The 13,274-nt window shown below is 41.1% G+C and overlaps 1 protein-coding gene across 2 annotated transcripts in view; it reads right to left on the reverse strand.

Annotated features, from left to right (window-relative positions):
• Positions 1-2,342: 2,342 nt before the first annotated feature.
• The window catches only part of VEPH1 (ventricular zone expressed PH domain containing 1), a 761,239-nt gene continuing 750,307 nt past the window's right edge, over positions 2,343-13,274 (reverse strand). For both annotated transcript variants that reach the window (XM_082249205.1, XM_082249204.1), the window contains exon 14: positions 2,343-2,627. In XM_082249205.1, the coding sequence (XP_082105331.1) occupies positions 2,391-2,627 (237 nt within the window). In that variant the 3' untranslated portion in view covers positions 2,343-2,390. The remainder of the gene's footprint in view (positions 2,628-13,274) is intronic.

The following is a 13,274-nucleotide window of genomic DNA, read 5'->3' on the forward strand; positions in this document are numbered from 1 at the left end:
CTGTGCCGATCACATGCGCCCTCCCAAAAAAACACCCAAAAAAACAATAGCTATACACACTAAACTGAGCTTGTGCAGAGTGCCTCCAAGGCTCTGTACTATCAGGAGATGAATTGGGGACAGTAAAAGAAGGGAAGGATCAGAGAAGACAGGATCCAACCACCTTTTTACACAATGAGCAGGATTAACCCATTCCACAGTGAGTATAACAAGCATGCTTTACTGCATAGACAGACAGATTTTACTGCTGTGGCTTTAGTAGCACTTTAAGGATTATCTGGCAATACTGAACACTGTGATAAGTGTTTCTAACTGGCAAACTGTGAGTGCATTATATTATATGGTTTTTATTGATTGTACATGCTGTGTGGGTTTTACTATTTCATTAGGAGTTCTGATCAGACTGGTAAATAGGCTGCCTCGTTGAATTTGCACTGGCACTTTGGCATGTTTGGAATAACATACTGGAGAGTTACATGAAGGTTTCCTAAAGGGATCATGCACTTAAATCATGTTATGGTTTATAGCACATTGAATTTTTAGAATTGATTGCACTTATTTTGTATTTAAATTGTATGTAGAGGTAGATGAGAACTTAATAGGGATATTTTGGGAGTGCTACACTATTTTTATATTAATTTAGAAAGCTTTGTAATGATAAGGACAATGCTTTTGGGGTTCCCATCTAAGGAGGCCTAATAGGTAATTCTGAGAAAAAAATGTATGCATTGGTGCATGACAAGTATTTATTGGTACTTATTGCACAGTTATATGTTAATATGCAGTTAGACTGTCCAAAAAAAAAAAAAAAAAAAATGAAAAATTCACAACGCCTTAGGTTGCTTCAGACTCGCATTTACACAAAATCACTAAAAAGCACTTCAGGCTTCAAAAAGAGCCAGTTAAGGGGTTCCAAATTTAACAATGACAAAATGGAACTTTGCACTGCCATTTTGTATATTATAGTAAAAGAGCTATTATGTTTAAAACATCAGTTTGTATTTTGTGTACTTTTCGGTGGCAATACATAATCAAACTTTTGTTAAATTCAGAGTTAAAACTTTGTTTAATTTTGTTTAACCATTAAATGGTTACTATTACCTATGTATTGTTCTTTCTATATATAAAACATTTTCTTTCTGCTCATATAATTAGAACTGCAAGGCAACCATGTAAATTCAAATTGTAAATACTGCATATAAAAAATATCAATATTAATATATATTTTACCTGCTAAAAAATATTATTCTGTACATCCAGTCTTGTGATTTACCTCTGCCATACTGTATCGCCAGTTATTTCCTGGTTCAACAATGCAGCTTCATGTGACACCTTTTCATTTCTAGTCTGCTCTCAGTATCATCACTTGATCCAATTACCAAAGGGATGATTTTGAAGCAGTAAAACTGTATCAGAAAGTAGTAGTGCTGAACCTGAAGGCAGAAGTGTCAGGAAGCAGAAGAGTAATGCCTGGTATACATAAGGTAACTTTTTGTTTGTTCAACCCAGCAGGCTTAACAAAAAAAAAAAGAAGGAGCTCGCTGTACTAACTATGCAATGTTAGTACAGCAATCTTCCCGCTTTTCTGAGAGGGCAACCACACAATCCTTGCCATTGGCTGCAAGCATTGATCGGATGACGATTGGCTGCTATTTTGCCAGCATGCCTGTCCGATAGACGTTAGTCCGGCTTCTGTTAAACAGGTTGCTGTGCACACTGGCTGAATGTTTCTGATGAACTGGCTGAAAGCAGACGATATTCGGGCCATGTGTACCAGCCTTAACCTGCAGAAGAGGTCTGCAAATGAAATGCATTCCTGGAGCATTTAGATGAAAAGTGTAACTGAAAAATCCTCTGGCAAATAAACATTAGATATATAAGTATTTCCATTGCATATTTGAATTGCATATTGCCTTTGGTTACAATTAGTTTATTTTGATTTTTTAAAATAAATATCTACTAATTATAGACAATAGACATGGTTTGTGTAATATCAAGTATCTATTTAATCAGTGTGTCATTGAGATTTGGTACTTGATAACAATTCATTAAGTGCTAAATCACAAATTTTATGTTACTGATGATTTAAAGCCATGTATTCCAATACGATATAAAATGTTAAACTAACAAATGACAGAATGAAAAACACACAACCTGCATGGTGTATGAAAAGTGTACTAAAGTTCAAACTTAATGTTGCACATTTTAAGCAAGAAGCTGCCATCTGTCATTTCTAATGTCCAGTTTGAAAAAAAATGAAGGAAGCTAACATTTACCCTCAGCTCGCTTTTCATACATCAAGCCAATAACAGTTTTTTTGGTATTTTTGGTCCTTGTTCATCATCTTCTTGGAGCCTTCAAGATCTTGTGTGAATGTGGAAAGTATCTCACTATAGGTAAGTAGTAGCCTCTCTATTTTCTCTTTCTTTGGCTTGTGCAACAGCGATGTTGATACACTGCAGCCACTCTTCTGCATTCCTTTCGTCCTTTGCCTTAAACACGTAGGTTTTATTTTCTGTGAAAATTTCAAAGGCCTTTGGAAGGCTCCTGTCCCTGCGCTTCTTAGGGACAGCTTTGACACTTTGAACTTTACTGAGCTCAATAGGGCAATCGTCAGGGTCATCTTTCTAAAAAAATAAAAAAACATAAAAATTAACAACTACAGTATATTGCAAGCATATTTTCAGCCCAGTTGCTGTTCCCTCACACACAAATCAATAAACAAAAACAAGCTTATTCCTCTGAATAATGGATTGCTTTATGTAGCACATTCCTGAGAAATTGGTTTGCATAAACTGAATAATAGTATACTATAGTTACTGTTGGTTTTGCTATACATTGTAATTGTGGTTCTATGAATAAAATTGTGCCAGACAGATGATTATTTTGGTGAGTGGAAAAGGAGCAGTCAGGAGTTAAATGCATGGTGAAAGGTGGGAGAAGCTAGCGTGCTCTTTATTCAGTAACTGGTCCTTGTTGGCAGGCAGGGTAAAATATACTAAGTTATACACGGTGTATAAAGTGCAGCAGCCAGGAGTATGTAATGTCAAGCACAGCTTACTGAATGCAGCAGTCAGGAGTATATAACATAAATCACAGTATATATAGTGCAGTAGCCAGAAATATGTAATGTATTGCAGAGTACAGAATGCACAGCAGAAAGAACATAATGAGGTGGTATCGAATAGGAAACTCACTGTGCAGAGGATTGATGGGGAAATTTTATATTTCCTTATTAAAGTTGTCCTACAATATATAAGAAAGCCTCCAATATCCTGGTTACCTTAGCTGACTTCATACCAAAGTAATGTCATTACAAACTGACCTTAAATTACCTTAAATGGTCATGCTGCTTACAAGGGGAGTTGGCTGGGAGTTGGGCATCTGCTTACATACAAGTCCTGTATCTAACACCTATTCAGTTTCTACCAGGGTGAGCATGTGCTTGAGTCCGATCATCTGTGGCATGCTGTCTGAAAGCGGGCAGTACTCCATGGCAAAAAAGCATCTTTAGTTAGGTATTCTTGTCATGGTTTCTAACATTATTACATTCGTTATCTGTCATTACTTAATTACATGTTATACTAAATACTTAGTATTTGTGTGATCTCTTTTTGTACAGCTCAAATGCAACCTTAAAAATGTAAAATATGTAACTGTGAAAACATTTGGTACCTGAAGTGGAGTATTTGGTTTGTGTGAACTAGAGATATGAATAATAGATAGTGTAGTGGGTTGTGTTAGATTGTTTGTGCTTGGTTTAATATTGTGTTTTGTATTATTATAAGCCATAGCATATACAGAAAGCATAGAAAATGTTTCAATTGCTTAACTGTTTTAAAAGAATGATGCTAGCATGCAAGCCCAATCCTGGTTTGGGTGAACCCCCATTGTGCTCACAATCCTTTCTAATCGGAGAAGGAATTGTTTTGTATTGTCAGGAAGGCGTTGGCCTCTGGGCTGCAGGCAGTTTCAGAGGAATTCGCTTTTTGAGGTATGGAAATGATTGCACTGGACTCAGATTGCTGTACTGCAATAATGTAAGATATGTGTGTATGTTCGAATCTAAATGTTGAGCTCTTTGTGTTGTTTTGATTTCAGCTAGCTAATATTGAGGAAATGTTACTAGTATGATGACATGATGATTGCATGTTGTTTTGTCTGTAGTAAATGTGACAATGTAACCTGAATTAAGACAGAAAGGTGACGCTAGGTATGGCTAATTTGTAAAAATACATTTTGCTACCTATGTATATGGGTCTATGTTAAAGTAAGTTTAACATTAGAAGTGCTAACACTGAGGCAAAAGTTCAGTGTAGTGGTAAATGAGGAAAGCAAGAGCCTTTGTATATTCCAATTAAACGAAAAATCATTTGTGACAGAGACAAATGAAAAGGGAGAGAAAAACCTGCAGCTGTGGACCCCTCTTAAAAGATTGTGCTTATTAGAAGCAGGACATATTTGAACATCTAATAAATTATTTATATAACATGCAAAATGTGATGTTCAAATGTGGGTGATGTAGGAGATTTTTTAAGACAAAAAGAAATGTTTAATTTGAGGTCGACACCCTTAAAATTTCTGAAAAGCAGTCATGATTATTATAATTATTTAAATGCATAGCTCTCCAGTCCAGCCTTCTGGGCGTGAAAAAGGAAGAAAGGCACCACCCACCGACAAAGCCAAATTGCATCCCTTTAATGGCAGTCATTTATACAAGTTAATCAACTGGTAAAGACCAAGCTTAGAATATTTTTACTTATCAGCATAAGATGGATCAATAGTAATTGATCAGACAGAAGATGAACATGTATATCTAGTGTGTATTGTCCTATATTGGTAATTGTAATAAAGTTTATTATTCTAAAATATAACGCTAATGATTTTTAAGTTTTCTTGTTAATACAGAGAGAACCGATTGGTTTCTGGAAGCTAACCAAGTTTTGCATAGTTGGGATTGAGGATGAGGCTGAGATAAATAAAATCAATATGGAATATGGAGATTGTATAATCCTTGTGCACAAATGTGATGAATACATTATAAATATTACTGTGAATGTCATTTCAACCATGTATAAATACTGACAATTTTAAATGGATGTCCTTTGATAAAAAAATCCATATGGTGATAATTGATAATGAATTAATTCATATGCGTACATTCAATATGGGCAATAGAGCGTGCACTCAGGAGTCAACAAAATAATGACAATATGTTTTGTATTTAGTAGAAAATGTTTTCTGTAATTTATGTTTCATCTATTTCTAGGAGGGAAATGTAATGGTACCACACTAAGACCTTTTTTTTGTTTGTTTAGTTCCTAGATAGTACTAAACAGCATCAATCTACCTGTCTGATATGGTTTGATGTCCAAGGAACTAAGGACGAAGCTTACAGCCTCCATGGGAAATTTGCGTTGCTTTGTTGTTGTTTTTTTTTTAATGAAATATGTAAATGTAATGAAAGTTTTTGTTAGAGCTGATTGTAAAAAGAGCAGCTAATAATCTTGATGCTGCATAATGGCTATTTAAAAGTTTTCTCTGAATAAGTTGAATCTGAAACAGAAATAGAGAAAAAACTGTTTGACAGCAAGATTGTTTCCACATCTGGGACAGTATATTTAATTTTGATGCATATAGATATTTGTTGGGGTCAAAAAGTGTTAACGCCACAACAGCCAGGATGCTACTACTTTCAAAATGTGGCCAGCAGTGGCAATCCTAATATTTATTTTGTGATACTTTATTGTGTATTCAACCAATTTCAGCCAAAAGGAGTTTCACTTTCAGCTTTACAAAAGTTTATAACAAAAAGAGAGATTACATGGGCTTCCCGGTCATCACTGTGATCATCATAGTCAGTGACATTTTTGGCTTTGTTTATAAAGATTTGATTGAACTCTTTCAGGGTGAAACGCATCAGAGGATACAAAGCTACTAGTGGGGACTGTCAGCCTACACACCTTGCGGTGTGTCCAAAAGAATGATGTGTGGCTTTCTTTGTAAAGGTTCTGTGGTGCACTAGAGTGAGGATTCACTCTAATGGCCAGCACCATTTTCATTTCAGAGCTGGAGCTGCACTTTACACATTAGTTGTTATTTCATGTTAAGTGACACAGAACTTGCATTCATAGACAAAGGGTTATATGCAGGTAACTTCAGGTAACTGACCACTGGCAAAATATTTGCTAGAGCCACCTAGAGCAGTGGTCCCCAACCTTTTTGGTACCAGGGACTGGTTTTGCGGCAGACAGTTTTTCTGTGGGGTGGGGTGCCGGTTGGCGATGGGATATTTATGGAGTCATTCCTCAACCCCCCTTCACAGCACAGTCCCTCTTTACATCACAGTTCCCCTTTAAAGCAGTCCCACATTAACAGTGTCCTCAGCTCCCCTTCACATCACAGCCCCCCTTAATATTATAGTGTCTATTTACAGTGTAGTCCCCTTTACATCCCAGTTCTCCTTTATATTGCAGTCCCCTTTACATTAACATAATGAGGGCTGCACAGTAAAGGGGGACTGTGATGGGAAAGGGACTGTACTGTAATGTAAAGGGGGCTGTGATGCGAAGGGGACTGCACTGTAATCATTGAGAACTGCCGAGAACTGAACTGAGAAAAACGTAAACATAAACGTACACTTCAGTGTGAATAACAGAGTCCGAAATTTCCCTATCCATTGGGACTTGGGGTTGAAGAGCTATGCTGTTAAAGCCAGGGACTAAGAAGCAGGATAGAATAAGTGGCCTTGAGCCAGTAAGTCTGTTATGTTTGGAATAGGCCAAGACTGCGGGACCAATATGTTGCGATGAAAATCGCCAGAACCCTTTCTTCTTCTATCTTGCTTAGCACTTGAGGGAGGATCTTCATTGAAGGGAAGGCATTAACCAGCTTGAAATGAGTCCAATGAATCACTATAGCATCTACTCTGAAGGCTAGAGGATCCCTGGTCTCGACTACTAATTTTTTCACCTTGTTGTTGTTGAAACTTGAGGCCAGTGTGTCCACATCTGAATTTCCCCATCTTTGACAGAGATTTTGAAACGTTTCTGGGTGCAGAGACCATTCCCTTGGGTCTAGGAATTGATGGCTTAGGAAGTCCACCTGCCAAATATCTACTCTAGGGATGTGGTTGGCCAAGACAACTAGAATTTGAGTTTATGCCCAGAAGAGTATTAGCCTTGTTTCCTTAAGGGCAGCTTAAATTCTGATGCCCCTTTGATGGTTTATGTAGGCCACGGCTATGGTATTGTCAGTTTGTACTATGACTGGGTGACCTTGCAGAAGGAAGCTCCTGTGATGCAAAGATAATCTGAAGGCTCTTAGTTCCAGAATGCTGATGGGAAGTTTCATCTCCTGTAGAGACCATGTAAACTTTACCCAAGTCTGTAGACTAACTGAAGTTTGCCATGGGAAATAAATGATTTCTTAATTCCAGGGCAGGATTGGGAATCCACCATGTCAGGAAGAGCTTTGTTTGGCTAGACAGGAATGGATGTGGTTTTTCCATGTCATGAGTATATTGGTTTAAAGCCCAGAACCTGTTGGAGATACAACAACTTTAAAGCTTAGCCTATTAACTGCAGTACACAAATAGGACACTAGATGTCGATAACGCTCAGTAATATGCTATGCATTTTCTATGATGTGTTGTAATTTCCTGTACATTGTACTGTACTTGTTGGTTACCTTTTCCTGTCTGTGTTTTTCTCACCATGAGAAGGTGACATCTTTGCTATCTGGGGTTATGTTCCAATAAAGAAGCCAGTTCCTGTTACTCCACAATGTCTGATCTGAATAGACTCCGCTGCACCCAGTGATAGCACTATGCAACAGGTTATGGGCCCAGGATCCGGATAAAGTGTTATGACCAGGTGCGGCCCAGGCAGAACAAAGCCTCGAACCGGAGACAGTGTGACTGATGCGGAGATCAACGTAAGGAAGATTTCCAGTGACTTCTCCTATAGACAAGTAAGACTGTTCATATATAAAGGAGGGAAAAATGGCTGGAAATTCAGAACTTAAACTCTCAGTGGCCAAGCTGAACAATGACAATTATCAGCTATGGAAGTTTAAAGTGGAAATGCTATTATCTAGAGACGACTTGTGGGAGGTTACCACCACAGAGAGGCCACAGGACAGTAATTAGGACTGGGACAAGAAAAACAGACGGACACGGGCCACCATAAGCTTACTAGTGGAGGATGATCAGCTCATTCATATACGCCATGAGGACACAGCAAAAGGCATGTGGGACGTACTGAAAAGACTGCCTGAAAGATCCAGTTTAAACAGCAAGCTGTTTCTGCTGCGGAAACTTTACAGAATGAGACTTAGCAGAGGACAGGACATGCAGGAGCATATCAACACAATGCTGGAAGTGATTGTGCAACTCAGATCAATCAGGGAGAATATAACAGACATCCACGCTGCAGCCATGTTGTTATGTAGTTTGCCCGAAACATATACTGCACTGATCAATGCACTGGAGACACGACCTGAGACAGATCTGATGCTAGCATTTGTAAAAACCAGGCTTGTAGATGAGTATCAGAGAAGAAAGGAATTAGTGCATGACTCCACAGAAACCGACACCAGAACCGTTCTTAAAGCTACAGACGCAAGGTTACACAGGAAAGAGACCAGAGTGTGTTTCAGATGTGACAAACAGGGACACATAAAGAAAGACTGTACTATATGGAAAGCAGAGCAAATAAGACAGCGTCCCTCTTCGGCTAAACAAAAGGTCAAAGCCACAATCAATGATCCATGGAAAGTAAACTGGAATGCCACATTTAAAGCGACAGGCAACCATAAATGTTGAGGCTGGTGCATCGATTCGGGGGCAACCAGTCACATGACGAGTGATAGAAGTTTTTTCACAAAACTTTATCTGAACAACAAAAAAACTATTTATCTTGCAGGTGGAAGCAAAATACATGCAGAAGGATATGGACATGGAACCCTTGTATGCCCTGATGATGCGGGACACAATCTAGCCATACCAGTGAAAGATGTGCTTTATGTTCCTAATCTAGAAGGAGGACTCTTATCTGTGAAGCGTCTAACAGCCAGAGGACTCACTGTAAAATTACAAGGTGACAAGTGTTCTATTCTAAACGGCAAACAGGGGGGCGTGGCTTGCAGCTGATGTAGACAGATGTGCTGAGTGCTCTCTCCGCCACTGATTCTGACAATTATCCTGATACTTGCAGAATCCGATGCCATCCGCCTCTTCTACTTACCTCCCCGATCTCCTGACGGTAATACTTACCTGCCGGCTGTGTATCCTGTGTTGGAACGATGTCTCGGAGGGGCAGGGAGGCACCGGGGCCTTCGGATCCTGTGAACCTAGATGGCACCTGACCGTCCCACTCCGCCAGGGAGGCTGCGATGAAGCTGTTTGCCAAATCCTCTGCAAAGGAGACCCAGCATGAGCCTACTTCTGGCCCTGGGGATCCTGGTGCCCTGCCTGCCGAGACGGAGGACTCCTGGCCCGCAGACGCGGCCTCTACTTCCTCCTGGGATGCCGTGAGTACTACTCCCCCTCCTGGGCCTGATGCAGACCATGGTGTTATGGCTGAGGACTCCCCTGAACCCACTTTGCGGGATATCTTTGCTGCTGTTACATCCTGTAATAAGGCCATCCATGTCCTTACTTCTGAGCTTAAAGGGGTGAAAATGGAGGTGAATATGGTGAGACAAGATATGCAAAAGCTGTGTGACCGCACTACTGCCATTGAAGACAGACTAGGGACTGTGGAAGATGAATTGGTGCCATTACAGCGTGATGTGCATCACATGCAACTTCTCACATCAGGCCATTCCTCCCGCCTGGAGGATATGGAAAATAGACTCCGACGCAATAATATCAAAGCGGTGGGCATCCCTGAGAAGACAGAATGGAAGGACCCTGTTGCCTTTATGGAGTCCTGGCTGCTTAATTCCTTTGGCAGGGATGCATTTTCTTACATGTTTGCTATTGAACGGGCCCACAGGGTCCCTGCTAAACCTCCGCGCCCCGGAGAGCCCCCATGCCCATTTTTGTTTAATCTTCTCAATTATAAGGATAGAGATGCCTGTCTGTTCCTTGCCCGCACTAAAGGTGACCTTTAGTGCGGGCTTTTTATCCGGATTTCTCTGCTGAGGTACAACGTCGCAGGGTCAAATTCACTGATGTTAAGAAGCGCTTGAGGAGATTCACGGTTAACTACGCTATGTTATACCCGGCCCACCTGCGGGTGGTTGCAAATCATGAAACCCACTTTTTTGATAATCCACTTGCTGCATCTAGCTGGTTGGACAGAGTGGAGCCCACCCTGGAGAGAGCTCGTTGCCAGCCTGATGGGAAGTTGCTTTGTTTGCTTCCTAGTGGGAGGAAATATGTTTGCATCCTGCTCCTTTGAAATTTCTGCACCTACCATTGTTTTTTTTGGCATGAGTGATGGTTCCAGTTGGGTCTTGCTCCTTGTTCGGAACTGTGTTTCCTGTAAGTTCCTTCGGATCAAGTTTTCTGCTGAGACTTTGGGGACGTTTGCTGTGGGGTTTGATCCCCCTCCCTTTTCTTTGTTGTTTTTTCTTGTGGCCACGGACTGAGCCATGATAATGTCCATTTTACACTGTGGTTGTTTTCTTATTTGCTGTCTCATCTGTTGTGAGCACATAGCTGACTGTTGCCCTGGCCCCTTACTGCTACTGCCATCCACCAGATATTTCTCCATGGACTATGGGACTGCCACTGTTTCCTATACAGATGCCTACATGCTGCTGCTGCTAGTTTTTGAGTCACTACATTTCTGCTATTGTGCTACTTGGGAATTTCTTTCTTTCACTGATCCCTTCACCCTGGCTCCTTCCATTTTCATTTTTCTTGCTGACTTACATTATAATGTGATGCATATCCCCCCTGTTTTTGCTGCCTTCAGGAACTATGGCTAATCACTGTACTGCAATCTCTTGGAATGTTCGCGGCCTGGGTGACAGTGTGAAAAGGGTGGCGCTGTTCTCCACTTTGAAGAGATATGCTCCTGATGTGGTATGCCTGCAGTAGACTCACCTGCGGGCCTCCACTCCCTCTCTGCTGCGTAACCGTAGATACAGTACCCAATTTCACTCCACCCACTCCGCTTACTCTAGGGGAATCGGTATTTTGATTTCTAATACTGTGCCCTTCCAGCTGACACTTTCTAAGATTGATGACCAGGGCAGATATATCTTTCTCCTATGTAAACTGCATTATTTACAGTATGTGTTGGCTTGTGTATATGTACCCCCACCGTTCTCCCCGGTGGTGCTCCAGACCTTGGCTCAGTTTTTGGGTCCCTACTCCACTGTTCCCATCATAGTCCTTGGGGATTTCAATAATGTTCTGGATAAGGGTCTTGATAGGTTTAGTCCCGATGCTGGCTCCTTGGGTGCTTCGAGCCCCACTCCCTTTTGGCGGAATTGGGCTTGCAGGATGTGTGGAGGAGTAAAAACCCTACTTTACGTTGTTACTCCTGTTTCTCAGCCTCCTACAAAGGCCTATCCCGCATTGATTTTTGCCTAGGAAATGCTGTTGCTTTCTCTATGATTAAATCTGTGCATTATGCCCCTCGGAACATATCAGATCATTCTCCTGTAATAGTCCGACTGGGGGGCCTGCTACCCACTGGTACCCAAGTATGGAAGGTACTTTTTGGCTTACTCTACTACCTGTTGGTGATCCCGTTTCCCTGGCCTTGCGAGACTTCTTGTTATGCAATGTGGACTCTGCAACGCCTCTGGTGGTGTGGGATACCTTGAAGCACATCTTAGGGGGATTCTTATTACACACATTTTGGCCATTAAATCTAACCACTTAAGCCCCAGAAGATTTTACCCCCTTCCTGACCAGGGGGTATTTTGCGATTCGGCACTGCTTGACTTTAACGGACAATTGCACGGTCGTGTGACGCTGTATCTAAACGAATTTGGCGTCCTTTTTTCCCACAAACAGAGCTTTCTTTTGGTGGTATTTGATCACCTGTGCGATTTTTTCATATTTTTTTATATGAAATTCCCCCCCAAAAAAATGTAAAAATCAAAATTTTTTAACATTTTCGGCCAATTTGTTTTATGCTACCTATGTTTGTTAAAAAAAAAAATCGCAAAAAGCGTATTTTGATTGGTTTGCGCAAAAGTTATCGCGTTTACCAACAAAGGGAAAGATTTTTGTAATTTTTGTTGTTTTTTTTTTTTAACGCGTAATGGTGGCGATCTGCGATTTTTTTTGCGGTACTGCGACATTGCGGCGGACAGATCGGACCCTTGACTGACATTTTTGACACTTTTGGGGTTACCAGTGACATTTCTACAGTAATCAGTGCTATACATATGCACTGTTACTGTAAAAATACACTGGCAGTGAAGGGGTTAACTTTTTTTGAAATGGAGGGGCTATGTGTGTCCCTAGGGGCGTGCTTTCTACTGTGATTGGCTGTGGCTTCAGATGTATGAAGAGTGATCAACGGTTCTACATAGTAGAACCATATGATCATCCTTCATACACAGGGGAGAATGACAGGCAGCTTGTTTATACAAGCTGCCTGACTTTCTCCCTCTCCCCCCCCCCGATCGCAGAGTGACCGGCGGACATCGGGTCCACCGGTCACACGCGCGGGGGGTCCGTGACCACCACCAAAAATACCACCAAAAGAAAGCTCTGTTTGTGGGAAAAAAAGGACGTCAAATTCGTTTAGGTACAGCGTCGCACGACCGCGCAATTGTCCGTTAAAGTCACGCAGTGCCGAATCGCAAAATAGGGCCTGGTCAGGAAGGGGGTAAAATCTTCCGGGGCTTAAGTGCTTAAAGATTTGGCACCTTTTCTGGCTTTGCCATTAATTAGGACAAATCGGTATTGCTTCCTCTGGATCCCCTCCCAGCGGCCCGGCCGTCTGCATTCTCCCAGGTTCAGGTGGTATCCACCTTTAGAAAAAAAAACGCACCAAACTCCAAAACAGAGCATTTGAAGGTATCTTTGTTGGATACAGTGACAACGTCAAAGATTACAGAATCCTTAATCCCAAAACAGACAAGGTTATCTTTAGCAACAGCATAACTTTTATTGAAGATTTAAGAGACAATGCAATGACAACAGTAGAAGCAAGAATAGAAGGGAAAACTGACATTGACCAGCCTATCTCCGTAACTTCTGAACAAACAGTTGAAGTGAGTGCAGACTCTACCAGTACTGAAGAGCAGACACAAGAAGGCTCAGACACAAAACCGAGACGTTCAACAAGAGAAAACAAAGG

This window comes from Pelophylax lessonae (assembly GCF_965119305.1).
Source record: "Pelophylax lessonae genome assembly, chromosome: 3".
NCBI classification, from domain to species: domain Eukaryota; kingdom Metazoa; phylum Chordata; class Amphibia; order Anura; family Ranidae; genus Pelophylax; species Pelophylax lessonae.